Genomic DNA, 18,497 nt, shown 5'->3' with positions numbered 1-18,497 from the left:
AAGTAGGAGAAAATTTTTCAAATATAAATAAAGTGGAAACATGCAAAAATAACCATTATTTTCCATCTTACTGTTTAGTTTTGTTGCATTTTGAAAACTAAAAATTTATTTGATGGTTTATAATCGTTTACATTTTTGAATTACATATATATGGGGGCACTAAAATTTTAATTGCTTAGGGCCCCTATGGGTCTTAATTCGGCTCTGGTAAACCAATTGGGTCTTCCAAGCTTGTGGGACTTTTGAGGTTTGGTTATGTGAAAGATGTGGTGAGGCATGACTAATAGGGTGCAATTGCTCGCTTAACTGGCTGCTTTATGTGGGTATAAAAAAATGTGAAGCACATTTGTTGGCATTTAACGTAGAATTAGCAGAGCTGTGAGTGTTTGAAGTAGCTGGTTATTCGTGGAGCATAGTCGTTGTACGGTAGGAAAATGTGAGACGGTTTACCTTGGTTTGGGCAGTGGTCAAGAGACTTGATGGGAGTAAAAACGAAGAAGACTAGCTAAAGGTTTGATCTGGAGGAGAGAAAGAGGTCAGTAGTATTGGTCAGAGATGTGGGTAGGTAAGAATGCAAACTGGTGCAGATAGTTCACAAAAGCAAATTCTTTCTGTGTACCAGCAGTGTCAATTCGAGAGTATTTTAAGAGCCAAAGGGTGTTGAATTATTTCAGAGATGAGAGCGAGAGAGAGAGTTGATGGGAGATGGATATTCTTAATATATGATGAGGCATAGTAGAATAACAATTGGTGATTGATGAGTTAGATCAGTAGAGACAGCAGACGAAATGAGATATGAGGAAGAGAGACTTTGAGGTAGAGTAGTAACGTAGTAACTTGAAGTCAATGTTGCTAATATCTAGCCAGGTGGGAGTGGAGGTTGGATGCAGGGTGTGGGAATTCTACATGCATCTAGATGCTTCCTGTAACGGGAAAGCTGGAATATAGTGTGGGCTGAACAGGCGGCGAGCTGGCAGAAATGTTAGCACGCCGGGCGAAATGCTAAACAGTATTTTGTCTGCCGCTACGTTCTGAGTTCAAATTCCGCCGAGGTCGACTTTGCCTTTCATCCTTTCGGGGTCGATTAAATAAGTACCAGTTACGACTTAATACCTATGTCTGTCCTTGTTTGTCCCCTCTGTGTTTAGCCCCTTGTGGGCAGTAAAGAAATATATAGTGTGGTCTGAACAGTATATATCAGTTAGATATAGAAGATGGGTACGTCTCAGCAATAAGGATTGTGGCTTGTATTTTGGTTAAGGCACAAGCCAACTCTGACCAAACAAGCCTATAAACAAAAGCATTCCACTTGTGGATCACGTCCGTTTTCTATGCGCAGAGAACACAGGATCACATAATTTAACGTGTTTTTTTTCCTAAAACAGAGAGGGGGGGATTTGGCTCCTGTTTCTAGCAGGCCGAGTGGCCACGTAGAGGCGTCCCCGTCGGTTCGTGGTTTATAAAAGACGGTAAGGTAGAATCAAGGTTGGGAGGAAATATTGACTAGATTCGTATTCTTGCAAGGTGATATTTTTTAATATAAAACTAGATATTATTCGATATTATTCTTTATTTTCTTCTATCTGTTCGTATAATGCTATGAAACAAATGCTGACTTGCATTACATCTTGCTTCTTTGGCCATCAACGATTGTTGGCAGGCCATAAACGTAGCAACTAAACCGTTCCAGTAATGAAATTCCCAGGAACTATTGCACACACACATACACACACACACACACGTACACACATTCCCTCTATCCTCTCATTTCTGTACTCCCTCTCTCTTTCTCTTTCTGTATCTTTACCTCTACTCGACTCTCTATTTTTTCCCCTCTCTATATTTCACCCTTTCCCTTCTACCGCTATCACTACTCACTCATTCGATGGTTCTGATAATATAGGGATGTGCACACGTAACATACAAAATACTAATAGTACATACCCAGGCTACCGAAGGAACCTCTTACATGGAAGATTGATTTGCTAGAGATAGCAGCCAAATCGCCTTTAAATCACATCTCACCGTATTCACCAAATCTCCTTAAATTGCACCTCACGTGATCGGTTGATTTGCTAGAAAAAGCAACTAAATCTCCTTTAAATCATCTTAAAAAGAAATGCTGAGTAATGTGGTTCTGGGTTCTCTGTACATAGGAAAAATACAAGAGTGGTTCATACATAATTTCATACACCTTTTCCATTTTCTTAATCTGCTTTTCTCGCCATTCTAGTGCGTATATTTACACATAGAACACACGTACACTATAGGTGTGTGTGCATGTGTGTAAGCACAGAAAAACAAATCGCGGAGGTAGCCCAATCGTTCCCCCGGTTTAACAAAACTACCAACTGGCCCTTCGATGCCTTTAGAGGGGGTCTGCTATATTACAAAAATTTGAGGCAGGTCCCCTTTCCTAGGATAACTTATCTTTGGATATCTAGTCAAAACATAACTTGCCCTCAACATTATATCCATGCACACATACGCTTTTGCACAATCACATGCTTACATTTAAATACGTGTACAATTTTTACACATATATAAGCAAAAAGTTTACGTATTTACATTCATTAGCGCATAAATTTACACAGTTATTTGCACACACATAAGGCGGCGAGCTAGCAGAATCGTTAGCATGTCGGGCGAAATGCTTAGCGGTATTTCGGCTGCCGTTACGTTGTGAGTTCAAATTCCGCCGAGGTCGACTTTGCCTTTCATCCTTTCGGGGTCGATAAATTAAGTACCAGTTAAGCACTGGGGTCGATATAATCGACTTAATACCTATGTCTGTCCATGTTTGTCCCCTCTGTGTTTAGCCCCTTGTGGGTAATAAAGAAATAGGTATTTCGGCTGCCGTTACGTTGTGAGTTCAAATTCCGCCGAGGTCGACTTTGCCTTTCATCCTTTCGGGGTCGATAAATTAAGTACCAGTTAAGCACTGGGGTCGATATAATCGACTTAATACCTATGTCTGTCCATGTTTGTCCCCTCTATGTTTAGCCCCTTGTGGGTAATAAAGAAATAGGTTATTTGCACACACATGATTACATGGATGCATGCATTGAAACACTCAGCAACATACGCAATGTTTAAATTATGTGCAATAACTGTCACATGCATGCACGTACGCACAAATTTAAATTTGTTCAACACATTGACGCACATCCACAAAAACAGTTGTATCGATTTTTATACAGGCTTACAGGTTGATGTTTTTTTATGGCGGGAAAATATATAGCTATTACGTTCATAGATTTTTCAAGGGCGTTAGTGATGTAAATGAAATGATGTGGAACACGTAAGAATGGAATTCAGTTACGTCGAGAATTTAACCGCGTCATTTGCGTTGCACGTCATGCTTATATAATTGCTCAGTCGAGCACGCAATAGTAAACACACATACACGCACGCACGTACACACACACACACACACACGCACACTCAAATCTCCAGTATATAAATTCATTGATTCGAATATAAGGAGCTGGAAATCACTTCTGCTTTACAGAAATCCTAAAAACATAATTCGCCAATTAATCTCACTGACGTCAAGAATGAATATAAGGGAATCTTTTCGTGGTTGCTCGAGCCAAAAGAATCAGTGGCAAAATCGCTCCGAAATTACACCTTACAAAAGTCATTAGATACATGTAAGAACAAGACAGTCTTTCATTATTTTTTTCTACTTTAGGCACAAGGCCCGAATTTTGGGGGGAGGGGAGGCCAGTCGATTAGATCGATCCTAGTACGCAACTGGTACTTAATTTATCAACCTTGAAAGGATGAAAGGCAAAGTCGACCTCGGCGGAATTTGAACTCAGAACGTAAAGACAAACGAAATACCTATTTCTTTACTACCCACAAGCAGCTAAACACAGAGGACAAACAAACGGATTAAGTTGATTACATCGACCCCATGCGTAACTGGTACTTATTTAATCGACCCTGAAAGGATGAAAGGCAAAGTCGACCTCGGCGGAATTTGAACCCAGAACGTAAAGTTAGACGAAATACCGCTAAGCACTTCGCCTGGTGTGCTCATGTTTCTACCAGCTCGCCGCCTTAGACAGTTTTTGATTATTACATTTTTTTTTACTCTTGGCACAAGGCCCGAAATTCTGGGGGAGGGGACCAGCCGATTAGATCAACCCCAGTACGAAATGGTAATTAATTTATCAACCCTGAAAGGATGAAAGGCAAAGTTGACCTCGTCGGAATTTGAACTCAGAACATAAAGACAAACGAAATACCACTAAGCATTTCATCCCGCATGCTCATGTTTCTGCTAGCTCACTGCCTTAAACAGTCTTTGATTATTGATCCAGTAATTATATCACAGTAGATATATCGTCTTAATTTGTAAATTACAACGCAAGGCAAATCATTGTAGCTGAATTAATCCACTATTATACAAACTAGCAAAAAGACAGCCCACTGGGTAGTTTTCTTCTGGTTGCTAAATATTTATGCATTTGAGTCCCAATTTGCGTAATTTTTCTGATATGTTGCGTCCAATTTTCCGTTGTATCATGTGAAAAAGAACCACACCCTAGCAGTTGAGGGAACCTGTGGAAGAGGTAGACCCAGGAAGACCTGTGGAAGAGGTAGACCAGGATGACCTTTGAACATTAGGCCTCACCGAAGCAATGACTAGTGACCGGGACTTTTGGAAATATGCTGTGCTTGAGAAGACCCGGCAAGCCAAGTGAGACCATAACCCGTGGCCTATGCCAGGGGTGTAACCAGCCCACTTATGTGTACCTTTCCTTCATTGGACACTAAACTCTGCTTGTGAAGACCTGTTGAGGCAAGTGAAATTGAAATCAAATTTGATGACTGGCAACCATGCTAGTGGAGCGCCAAGAGCACCATCCGAGCATGATTGTTGCCAGAGCAGCTAACCGGCTTACGTGCTGGTGGCATGTAAAAAGCACCATTCGAGCGTGATCGTTACCAGTGTCACCTTACTGGCACATGAAAAAACATTCGATCGAGGTCATTGCCAGTGCCGCTGGACTGGCTCCTGTGTAGATGGCACGTAAAAAACACCATTTGCGCGTGGCCGTTGCCAGTACTGCCTGACTGGCCCTCATGCTCGTGGCATGTAAAATCACCCACTCCACTCTTGGAGTGGTTGGCATTATGAAGGACATCCAGCTGTAGAAACTCTGCGAGATAAGACTGGAGTCTGGTGCAGCCATCTGGTTCACCAGTACTCAGTCAAATCGTCCAACCCATGCTAGCATGGAAAGCGGACGTTAAACGATGATAATGATTTGTACTCACCCACTTAATAAATAAATTTTGGGCATAAGTGTGCTGCCACACGACTTTGTTTCCTCATAATGTTCTAAAAAAAAAGGTGTCTTTTAATGAAATTTACTACAAAAGCCTTTCAGATGGTGTAGATTATGATTACATCACAATTTAATGTATGTGGAAAGAATGGGGTATTTCACGAATGAAAGAATTGTTAGCGGCAAACTGATAAGTTGTGTTTTCAATTTTATATTTTTATTAATCATTCAATTTATTTTCTTGCTTCCCACTACATTAAAATGAGCAGAGAGAAAACAAAGTTGTACCAGCAAAAATTCCAAAAGGAATGGCTTAAGATGCCAGCGTTTACTAAGTGGTTGTGTGAAGTACCTAGTGACCAATTTAAAGCACACTGCAGATATAGTAGATGTAATATGTTGGCAAAATATTCTCTTTTAGTAAGCCACTGTGAAGTAAAGAAACATAAGGCATTGACTCCACAGCAAATGATTCTTCTTACCAATTATATTAAAACCAAAAATGATAAGACATCTATGCTTGAAGCAAATTTAGCAATGTTTATTTGTTGCCACTCATCATTTAATAGATGTGATCACTTAATTATATGTCTGATAGTGATATTATATCCAAAGTGAAGTTGCAACATACAAAATGTGCAAATATCGTGAGAAATGTTCTAGTTCCATATTTTGATGGAGATTTGATTTCTGATATAGGAGATAGAAAATTTAGCCTGTTATTAGATGAATCCAATGATATATCGATAAACAAGTTGTTAGGAATTGTTATCAAATATAGTGGCACTCACAAAAAAGTGGTACAAACATATCTCAGTATGGTATTTTTAGAAACATGTGATGCGGATGGCATTGTAGATGCATTAAAAATTGAATTAGTGAAAAAGAAATCTTTATATATAAAAGAGAGGTTGTGTGTCTGTCTCCTACGATTTAGATTCCTAACTACTCCCACATTTTGCGGTGCAGTTTAACCAAAACCGGGTATCTTATAGTCGTGATTCATATCGAGCCCTTCTGGGTATTAGCGCGTGTCTACAATGAGTCTACGATTTTAAAAATAATTTACCATCATTTTTTCCCATTTTAATGTATTTTTTCGCTATTATATAAGGGAAGTAACTCTCTAAAAATGTCTACGATGAGTCAACGATTTAAAAAAAAATGTACCATAATTTTTTTTCAATTTTTAATGCATTTTTTTGCTATCTTTTGGCTATAACTCTAAAAAGGCTTATATAGTTATTTCCCTTACAAACCCGAGCAACGCCGGGCGATACTGCTAGTTAGATATAAAAAATTTACTGGCTATAGGAACCGACAATGCTAGAGTAATGATAGGAGTCAACAATGGTGTTTTCCATTACTTCTATTTAGATGTGTATGTCATTCTTTACAGTTGGCAATATCCAACACTTGTGCTGAATGCTTGCCCATAAATTTAGAATTTTTAGTATCCGAAACCTATAATTTTTGCCTACAAACAACTTTACCTTGCTATCAATGATAAAGAGCCTTTGAAGATCGAGAATTCTTGTACAACTAGGTGGCTGTCAATAAAACCAGCGGTAAATAAAATTTTAAGCCAATGGTTTGAATTGCAAACTCACTTCCAAACTACAACTACAAAAGAAAAATACTTTACAGCACAAACATTACATGAAATGTTTTGTGATTCTAGGAAGGAACTTTATCCTTTATTTTTGCATCCAGTTTTAAAACATTTTCAAGAGTGAATAAACTGTTTGAATCAAACATTGTCGACAAAACAAAATTGCTTGAAGATCTTTCAAATCTGTTGACAACTAAGTTCCTGCTGTTTTTTTAAATTAAAATTTTTTAAAAGGTTTAATAAAAAATAACAATTAATTAATCAATGATATATTCAGCCTTGTTGTTTACAACTTCTTCCCAACGTTCAACAAGATTTTCAATATTTCATTGGTAGAAATCACCCGATTTTGACTTGAAAAATTGATCCAACCAAGCTCTCAATTCTGCATCAGTATTGAACGAAACTCCGTGCATAGCATTTGAAAGAGATCAAAAGAGGCGGAAATCCGTTGGTGCCAAATTAGGAGAGTATGGTGGGTGTGGCAGCACTTCCCAGCCATGCGTTGGCAATATGAGGGCAGGCATTGTCGTGCAGCAGAAGAACTCCATGCTGCCGATTAGGTCTTTTCTCTTGAATAGCTGTGTTGAGTCATTCCATCTGTTGAACATAGAGTTCCACATTGACCATTTGGTTCTGTTCAAGCAATTCGTAATGGATAATCCCTCCAGGTCCCACCATATGCACAACATTCTTTCATGCGCAGTGTCGCTTGTTTACTGGGGTTAAGCCATTCCTTACGCTGCTTCATATAGATGTACAGGCACCATTTTTCATCACCAGTAACGATTTGGTAAAAAATCGCTGCTAGTGTCCATGAGTTGAGCGGTGACAAGCAAGCAAACCAGCGGAGATTGTGGCTCGTTGATTTTTGTTGTTGCCACTTAAAGCATGCGGAGCCCATGCACCATACTTCTTAACCTTTTCCATCAGTGAAGATGCTTCTCTATAGCAATGTGGGAGCATTCCATTTTCTCTGCCGGTTCCCATGTCGTTTGATGAGAATTTTTGTGCAAAAGTTGGTTTAATCGCTCTTCATCGACCTCAACTGGGCAGCCAGAACGAGGTGTGTCTTTTAGGTCAAAATTTCCATTTTTGAACTCGGCATACCAATCACGAGCGATTCTTTCAGCTATGGCATCCTCTCCATACACAGCACAAATGTCATGAGCAGCTTTTATGGCCTTAGAACCTTGGTTAAAAGCAAAAAGAAGGAGGTGTTGATAATGCTCATTTTTCTTAACTTGACATTCCATTTTAATGATCTGAAAATAAACAAAAATTAGCTAAAATTAACTAGAAAAAAAGACAAAATAAATTCCAAAATGATTCAAAAATAGAATTCTCAAAAAAATAGATTCCAAAATTTAAAAACGCAATAAATTCTAAAATTTTAAAACATGGTGGGAACTTAGTTGCCAACCCAATAGAATTGATCCTCTTGATCTGGATGCTTCTATTGAAAAATTTCTGGATCCTAAACCAAATTTATGCTACAGGTTTGAGAGAAAGATAGCAGAAATGATTATCAAGAAGACTGTAACAGCCACCTAAGAAATAATATTTGCAACAGAGCACGATTTTTACTCTGCCTTTATAAAAGAGCTCAAGCACCGTTTGCCAGGAAATAATATACTGAAGAATATCAAACATTTTTCAGTAGAGAATATTTTGCAGCATTTCAAAGAGCCAATTTTACCTGTCATAGAAGCAATGCATTTAAATGAAGGAAAAATTGCTTCAATTGAAATTCAGATTAATAGCATTCATTTAGTTAAATGGACAAATAAGTCTAATACTGAGGCATTCTAGCTGGAAGTCTTGGAATATAAAGATGCTACTAGAGGAAATCCTTTTAGAGATGATGCAAATTTTGCCATTAATTTATTGACATTGCCAAACTCAAATGCAGAAGTTGAATGGTTGTTCAGTAGTATGGGTGTAATCAAATCAAAATTGAAAAGCAAAATGCATCTTCCTATGCTTAGATCAATACTGTCTGTAAAATATGGCATGAAAAGGTATGGCAAATGTTACAAAAACTTTGATATTCCAAAACACATAATTAACAAGATTGGGACCTTGGATGTATACAGAAGTCAAAACCTAGGTACTGCAGCTGAAAGTCATCAAATCAGTGACATTCAAGAAATTATTTCTCAATATAATAAAAGAAACTTAATAAAAATGTAAATAAAAATTAAGCTTTTTTATATAATTAGTCTTTAGCATTTTTTGCCATATTTAGCATTTCTTTGCTATTTTTTCTGCTGAAATCTATATATATAAAACTGTAGTTGTGTGAGTGTCTGTCCCCTTCGATTTAGATTCCTAACTACTCCCACATTTTGTGGTGCAGTTTAACCAAATTCGGGTATCTTATAGTCGTGATTCATATCGAGCCCGTCTGAGTATTAGCGCGCGTCTATGATGAGTCTACGATTTTAAAAATAATTTAACATCATTTTTTATTCCATTTTAATGCATAATTTTTCGTGTGTCGATGGCGGCGGAGTTGGCGTCCATGGTCACACCTGTACCTGTTTGCTTCTCCCCCTTCTTCCCTCCCTCGTGAAGCTGTGGGGAAGGGAGTGTAAGGAAATCAATGTCGTAAAGCATTGTCAAGGAGACCAGCGTTCTTTTAGAACAACGACTTCATGGCTTGAAGACACCAAAACAGAAATGGCTAAGAAAGCCCAAATTGGCATCTATAAGGGAAGTAACTCTCTAAAAATGCTTATATAGTTATTTCCCTTACAAACCCGAGCAACGCCGGGCGATACTGCTAGTTTAGCATAAAATTCTGATTTAAGTTGGCAACACTGATTAAAAGAGTTAGATTCTTTTGATTCAATACCTCAACACATTGTTGATGCTTGGCCTCCTCAATTGGCATGGTTGGATTTGTTATAAAAATGTTATCAGATTCGTTAAGATCTTTAATTTTTTCAGTTTTCATGTTTATTAATTTTTTTGTTTTCATACTCTCTCTTTACTCTTTTACTTGTTTCAGTCATTTGACTGCGGCCATGCTGGAGCACCGCCTTTAGCCGAGCAACTCGACCCCGGGACTTATTCTTTTTGTAAGCCCAGTACTTATTCTATCGGTCTCTTTTTGCCGAACCGCTAAGTGATGGGGACGTAAACACACCAGCATCGGTTGTCAAGCAATGCTAGGGGAACAAACACAGACACACAAACACACACACATATATATATACATATATACGACAGGCTTCTTTCAGTTTCCGTCTACCAAATCCACTCACAAGGCATTGGTCGGCCCGGGGCTCTAGCAGAAGACACTTGCCCAAGATGCCACGCAGTGGGACTGAACCCGGAACCATGTGGTTGGTTAGCAAGCTACTTATCACACAGCCACTCCTGCGCCTATGTTTGATCTTTTCACTTTTTATGTTTATTATTCTTTTCATTTTCTTTTTATTTTATTTTATTGAGGGTTAAACAATTTTTGTAATTAAAGGAGATAATCAAAAGTACCAATATTTCTCGTAAAACTGGGGATGGGGAGATAACCCAATTTTTAATGGGGGTGAGATAATTGACAGATATTTGTCCTCATCTTGTTTGTTGTTAACACAACGTTTCGGCTGATATACCCTCCAGCCTTCATTAGGTGTCTTGGGGAAGTTTCAAACCTGGGTTCTCATTCCTAAGGTATTTTTCGATGCTGTTGTTACTACTACTACTACTACTACTATTACTATTATTATTATTATTATTATTATTATTATTATTATTATTATTATTCAGGTCACTGACTGGAATCAAACTTGGAATCTTGGTTTTAGCAGCCTGCATTCTTAACCACTATGCCATAGGCCCGTTGGTTAAGAGCACGGGCTACTAACCCCAAGATTCCAAGTTCGATTCAATGCAGTGACCTGAATAATAATAATAATAATAATAATAATAATAATAACAACAACATCAAAAAATACTTTAGGAATGGGAACCCAGGTTTGAAATTCCCCCAAGACACCTGATGAAGGCTGGAGGGTATATCAACCAAAACATTGGGTTAACAACAAACAAGAAGAGGACAAATATCCATCAAATGTAAATAATGTACATAATTCCTCATCTCTTAAATATAGAACTGTATCATAATTTAACATCTGTTTTCCTTGTTGCCATGGCTGAACAATTTGACAGGAGCTGACAAATCAGAAGTCTGAACCCAGTTCCAAAGTCTATTTTGTCATGGCACTTGTGGCTGGATGCCCGTCCTAACACCAACCATTTTACAGAGTGTACCAGGTGCTTTTTTACATGGCACCAGCAGTAGTGAAGTCACTAAATAATTTACAAGAAAAAAAAAACCTTTCAAGTGTGTGGGGAGTAGAATTTGAGAGGGTGGCTTTGTGTCAGGAGATGAGAGGTTGGGGGCATGAATGGACGGACAAAGACAGGTGTCTTGTAGTAAAGGAAATACATGGCTACCCCAGAAAGGGATAAAGAGATGTAAAGATGGTGAAGATGTGATGTGGTGGGGTATATTCAAGTTGCAGGGAGGTGTGTTTAAGTGAAGTATTGGTTTCAAATTTTGGCACAAAGCCAGTAATTTGGGGGTGGGGATGGGTGTAAGTCAATTATGTTAACCCCCTGTGTACAAAGAGAAAGGGTACATCTATGAGTGCAAGTACAATTGTGGATAAAATTGCATCCTCTCCTTTAGCACACCCAATGAAATTAGTAGACTTGATGACATGCAACATCAGCTTTTCAACCGTTTTTCTCTTGTACTGTTGGATAGTTCTATTTGCACATACTTTTTATAATGATAACATTGTGGGCGAAGATGTTTAAGCTCTAACAAAACAGTATTTTCAACATGGAAACGTATTTCCAATTGAAATGCAAATTGTTCTGCCAAAATTACCTGAGGCACAATCTGCTAAGTTTCAGATTTTAATAGAAACCATTCAGCTACATCAATTCAGATTGCAACATCGAACTTCTATTCAGGCGACCACAACAATAACAAGAAGATGATTACAATGATGATACTTATTTCTCTGAAGGATTACTTTTTCTTCGTGTCAATTTTAGTAGAATTGAATTCCCGATTAATAATGCAGAGTTCTCTCCCTTGGAGATGTTTTCTCAACTTAAACTAAGAATTTTTAGACTAATTCGTACTACTATCTCGTGTTTTTAGACATTACAAGAGATGCAATGAAAAAAAGACTGTAGCTTTAACGAGTCCTATATGTACATAGAAAGAGGTAAAATATTTTACTGTATGCAGAAGATACAATGTATAATTCTTTCTTATTTCTTTATTGCCCACAAGGGGCTAAACAAGGACAAAGGGATTAAGTCGATTACATCGACCCCAGTGCGTAACTGGTACTTATTTAATCGACCCCGAAATGATGAAAGGCTAAGTCGACCTCGGTGGAATTTGAACTCAGAACGTAGTGGCAGACATCTATTATTCTTTCTACTATACGCATAAAGCCTGAAATTTTCGTGGGTTGGAGCTAGTTGATTTCATCGACCCCAGGGTTGGACTCGTAGTTTAGCTGCGATGCATCGAAGCCTTCAATAGAGAAAACATATGCAGGAAAAAGGAAGTGCTGCAACAAAGGCCTAAACAGATGGAACATCCAAATTCCCAAGAGCTTAAGTATGCTGTAAGAACCTGTTATTCTTCAAATCTGACTCAACCAACTTTGTTACCATCTAGCAAGAAATATATATATTACATCTCCAATATACATAAATAAATAAATCATGATCCAAGATATGATTCTAACAGACAAAAGCTGTAGCATGTTGTACAGACTCAGGGTAGTTCTGTTTGAATAGACCTATGAGTAAAAACATTCCAGCTGTAATCATCTTGATTTTGTTTTTTACTTACATTATATCCAGGGTAACATTATCCAATGTGCCTTTCCACTTTTTAAAATGGCAGAATGGGATTTCATAGAAATTTTGCTGTATTTTTCGTTGCTCAAGGAATCATGTGTTCTTCCTCTTTAGTCTATAAAGTTGTAGTTTAACTTGTTCATGGAGACCATTGTGTAGATATTTGAAGGGGTTCTTTTTTATTTAGACTAGATATGGTCAGAATCAGGAGCCAAAATCATCTTGGTCAAGCTGGCAGTTCCTTATGAGAGCCAAGTGGATGAACAACACCAATGTAAGATGACCAATGCATGATAACCTTGTGAAAAAGCTGACAAAAGAGGGATACCATTGCACAGAACAGCCAGTGGAAGTTGGTGCACAAGAGTTTGTAGCAATCTTAGTCTGTAAAATGTAATGCTCATTTATTCACATTGTTTTGAAGTAATCATGTATTATCTTGTAGCTTTGAGGTTTTGATGAGGTGACTTAATTTTCAGAATGATATAGTAGGATTGGTGTGAGAGGCCAGGTCTGGCCAGTTTGAACACAAAACAGGTAGAATACTTTGGCTGGATATGGCTGGTTTAAATGCTAAAGGGTGTAAGAACACTTCTCCAAAGACTTAAGTAGTGTTCTAATAAATCTTGTACAATGGCTTATTACCCAGCTCAGATTGAGTTTGGTTATAAGGTTACCACTTATATATGGTCATGCTTTTCAAATTACAAAGGGAAAAAGATCATATTCTAAGCAATCAAAATGGCAAGCTAGCAGAAATATTATTGCACTGGATAAAATGCTCAGTGACATTTCTTGCAACTCTTTTATCTTCTGAATTCAAATACCACCAAGGTCAACTTTGCTTTTAATTCTTTGGTGGTTGATTAAATCAGTGCTGGTTGAGTACTGGGGGGTCAGTGTAATTGACAAGCCCCACTCTCCCTAAAATTACTGGGCCTTCTGCTAAAGTTTGAAACCATTTTAATGTGAGCCATGTCCTAAATGTCCAATTTTTGTTGTAGTAAAGAATATATAGGTCCTTATTAAGTAACCATTACAAGATAGTGGAGGCGCGTGGCTTAGTGGTTAGGGTGTCAGCATTGTGATTGTAAGATTGTGGTTTCGATTCCTGCACCAGGTGACACGTTGTGTTCTTGAGCAAAACACTTCATTTCATGTTGCTCCAGTCCACTCAACTCGCAAAAATGAGTAACGCTGTGATGGACTGGCGTTCCGTCCAGCTGGGGAACACATATGCCATTGAAACCAGGAAACCAGGCCCATGAGCCTGGCTAGGCTTTGAAAGGGCGCATTTATTATTTTTTTATTATTACAAGATCAAGAGTTAGAAAGAGGGAATGTGTGTCTGTGCATGTGTGTTTATGTAAAAATTACCATACAATGTTAATGAGCATTCATTTCAACAAGCTAAGCTTGTAAGTGTAAGTTTTGCTTGATTCTCAACTAAAGCCATTCCATGTGATATTTGTTAGAATCATTTGAATAAAACTTGAGCATCAAAACTTCCTAAGTGTTGCTCACACTTACTCAAAGTACTGCTTGATAAGTGAGGTAGGCAGTGTTTTATATATCGCTTCTAAACCAGCCACGTAGATAAGTTGAGCAACTGCTCATAACTTGCAAATACAGAACAAAATTTGAAGAAAACCTGCTTATAGATTGCAAAAGACCAAATTAACTAATCAAACATATCCACACTGTATTATTCATTGCTGGATTCCAGCAATAGTTTCTCTATCAGAATAGCTACAACAATGTCATGTACCCATGATTTTACTCGAATAAGAATGAGTTTTGATAATTTATCCTCACGGCATATTTTTCTCTATTTCAGTCTTTTAATGATCAATGTTTTAAATATACTGGCAAGAGCTTAGCTATTTTTTTATAATGCAAAAGATGAATTCGAATTATTTGATTTCTCAACACTTGTTTTTTTTATGTAGACAAGTCTGCATTTCTATGTATTTACTGATCTGTTTCAAACCATGTCAGAAGTTTGAAGTATTATACTTACTTGATGATATCAAAATACGTGAGAAACATGTCTAGAGTTTTTTCTCATAGCTATTAGAAATAGATAAAAACCAGTCATTCATTAATATTGTGGTTGTCTTGTATATTGTGGTTGTCCATGCGTTAAATACGATGACACCCACTTAGTTCAGTTGCACCATAATTACCTCCCCTGATATATATATATATATAATATAATATATATATAATGAAATTATTGTATACAGTGCTCAGGTGCACCACAACTTGTCAGAAAGTGCATATAAAGTACATGCAGTAATGTAAAAATGTCTGGAAAGCGAACAATGTATGAGTCAGGTACATGCCTGTGTGTGTATGGAGGAGAGAAAATCAAGTGTAGTGTTGGCGAATCTCAGAAAGCATGGAAGTTTTGAAGGATGCAGTGCTCCGACAACTAACAACTGATGCCAGCAGTTTGTTCTATGTTTCAGCAACTCTGAGCGTGAAAAAATGTTTCCTGAAGTCACGGGAGCTGTGTTGTTTTTGTGACTTTGTAAATATGTCCACGGGTGTTAGATGGGTGGAGTTTGAAAAGGTGCTCAGAGTTATTGTTTGTATGATGGTTGACGGAGTTTCAATGTGTCCATGCCCAGGGAGGTAAGGCGTTCAGGATATGGCAAATGCCTGATGGAGGGTATTCTTTTGGTTGCACGTCGCTGAACAGCTTCCAGACGATTGATATCCTGGGCAAGATAGGGGTTCCAGACCGGTGATGCAAATTCCAGGTGAGGTCTTACCATAGCTATATAAAGCCGCAGATATATAATATATATGTGTGATTTTTTAAGCCCACGACACGGCCTTCTCTGAAACAGTAAGACACAATATACAGCCTTGAAGTGAGCAACACAAATTTTTTATTAGCTACGGCGATTCTGTATTTTTAAGCAAATTACTTATGATGTCCTGAGGGCAAGACATCAGAAATAAGGAAACTATCGAACCTGTGTATATATCATTTGTAGCATTAGTTTGTTTTACCTACTTCGGTAGGTTCCATTGAACCTTGTGGCATGTGACCAATTGAAACACTTGATGTTGAATTGATGTTTTTTCCTTTCTTTTTTGTTTTCTTTTTCTCTTTCTTTTTCTTTCTTTGTTCCTCTTTTTCTATTTATTTTTCTTGTGGTTTTGCATTTTATATGTAACATAAAATATTTACTGTGAAACAAAAACCAACAATTTAATTTATGCTTGAATATTGATTGTTGGTTTTTAGTCACCATTAGGCGGGCCACGAACGATATAATAAAATAATATAATAATGAACTTATTATATACAGTTCTCAGGTGCACTAGAATGTGGGCAATGCCAAGAAAATGTTTGCATATTATTCCTCTAATTAGTTATTGTTAGCAGTAACAAACAAAATATTTTTTATTTCATAATACGCATTTATGTCCTGAATTCAAATCTTCCTCACATCAACGTTGCTTTTTTTCTTAAACTAGCAGTATCGCCCGGCGTTGCTTGAGTTTTTTTCGACCCTTTAGAATTGGAATTTTTGAAAAGTAAAAATTTTGCATTATGTAGCTTGTTATTCTCTTTAAGTGAACATTTTTCAGGTTGAAATACACCGAAAAATGGCGACACAGCAGTCAAAAAATCGTAAAAAATAGGGATTTTCATAGAAAAAAAGCACCTTTTTGATGTAAATAATTTTTGGTGTTAACATGGTCCAATTTGAATTTTACCTTCTACGGAAGGAAGAGCAAGTCTTCTTCTATCATACTCTCAATTTTGGTCAACTTGCGCCACAGGGTCTTGGAGGAGATAGTGTTAGTTGAAGGCTACCAAACCTGCCATACACAGACAACTTCAGCTTTATATATAGAGAGATAAGCATCAGTCCACTAAATTGACTACATCCATCACCCACCTTCAATATTGCAATCAGTGATGCTGGTGACTTGTAATATTGCATTCTGGTTTGTTTTGCTTGTTGGTTTTTGTTTCACAGTAAATATTTTATGTTACATATAAAATGCAAAACCACAAGAAAAATAAATAGAAAAAGAGGAACAAAGAAAGAAAAAGAAAGAGAAAAAGAAAACAAAAAAGAAAGGAAAAAACATCAATTCAACATCAAGTGTTTCAATTGGTCACATGCCACAAGGTTCAATGGAACCTACCGAAGCAAACCAACGGGCTTGTTGCATTACCACAGGTGATGGCAAGGCTAAGGCATTGGAACAGCCAAACACCTTCACAGTCATCACCTGACACCTTGGTAAGGCGAGCTACTGACGATAAGTTTCTGGCTTGGATTTCTGGAACTACCGTTGATACTGGCTTACGCTTACTGTCCGATCCCCAAGTACTGCATTAATATTCCTCGCACTAAGGCGGCGAGCTGGGAGAAACGTTAGCACGCCGGGCGAAGTGCTAAGCGGTATTTCGTCTGCCGTTACGTTCTGAGTTCAAATTCCGCCGAGGTCGACTTTGCCTTTCATCCTTTCGGGGTCATTAAATAAAGTACCAGTTTCGCACTGGGGTCGATGTAATTGACTTAATCCCTTTTTCTGTCCTTGTTCGTCCCCTCTATGTTTAGCCCCTTGTGGGTAGTAAAGAAATTAATATTCCTCGCACTTTCTGTTGTGTTGGTACCTTTATTGAACTCATAAAGTAAAATATGCTGAATATGTTTCTTTGTCACTTCCATTATGGCTTTGAAAAGATAACTGTTAAAATCGAACTGCACTCTTCAAAACTTGCAAGTAGTTTATCTCGTACCCCTCCAACTTTGAGTTCATGCAATTGAAAAAACTGCTTTATTTATGGGATGACCCAATATATTTAAGAAAATGCTAATAAATCTATTAGATTTATTAAATACTATTGGGAGCATTCAGAAGTGATTTAGATTTATACATTGAAACTCTGACGTCTGGCAGCTGACTTGGCAGACACTGATAAAATTATTAACCATCTTACAAATATTAACTCTGAGCACCTTTTCAAACTCCACCTGTCTAACACCTGTGGACATGTTTACAAAGTCAGAAAACAGCACAGCTCCCATGACTTTCCGAAACATTTTTTCATGCTAAGAGTTGCTGAAGCATGGAACAAACTGCCGGCATCAGTTGTTAGTTGCCGGAGCACTGCATCCTTCAAAACTTCCATGCTTCCTGAGATTCGCCAACACTACACCTAATTTTCTCCCCACCATACACACGCAAGCATGTATCTGACTCATACACTGTTCACTTTCCAGACATTTGTACATTACTGCATATGCTTTATACACACTTTTGACAAGTTGTGGTGCACCTGAGCACTGTATACAATAATTTCATTATTATTTTAAAAGGATAATTGAGATATATTCTGCTTTAAAATGTTCACTTTGTCTATAGTTAAACAAAAATAATCAGTAGGGAAGTTTGTTGTAGAAATGATATGAAATAAATTTATATTTACCATCAGCTTGAATTTAAAGACAAGGATATAGTGATTTGTAATATTCAGATAAATACAAATAATTGAAAAAAAAAACCCCAAAAAAACTGAGATGCAAGAAGATTTAGATATTGGGTGAAACAATAGTCAAAGTAGTTCTCTGGATGCTGGGTTTCATAGGAAAAAAAAAAAATGACGCAGGGTAGTGAGGTATGAAAATATGCCTGACTGGAAAAATAAATGT

The 18,497-nt window shown here is 37.5% G+C and overlaps 1 protein-coding gene across 6 annotated transcripts in view; it reads right to left on the bottom strand.

Annotated features, from left to right (window-relative positions):
* LOC115210875 (mariner Mos1 transposase) overlaps positions 1-18,497 on the bottom strand; it is a 229,504-nt gene that overhangs the window by 183,507 nt on the left and 27,500 nt on the right. For 4 of the 6 annotated variants that reach the window (XM_036501800.1, XM_036501799.1, XM_036501802.1 and 1 more), the window contains exon 3: positions 7,666-8,177. The exons of 1 other annotated variant lie outside the window; for it this stretch is intronic. In XM_036501800.1, coding sequence (XP_036357693.1) covers positions 7,842-8,177 — 336 coding nt within the window. In that variant the 3' untranslated portion in view covers positions 7,666-7,841. Of the gene's footprint in view, positions 1-7,664; positions 8,178-18,497 lie in introns of those variants that run through there. One more of the 6 variants, XM_036501807.1, reaches the window with a different exon arrangement.

The sequence above is a fragment of the Octopus sinensis genome, linkage group LG4 (assembly GCF_006345805.1).
Source record: "Octopus sinensis linkage group LG4, ASM634580v1, whole genome shotgun sequence".
Lineage (NCBI taxonomy): Eukaryota > Metazoa > Mollusca > Cephalopoda > Octopoda > Octopodidae > Octopus > Octopus sinensis.
Note: the sequence above shows the minus strand (reverse complement) of the source record. Positions and strands in the feature narration are given on the sequence as shown.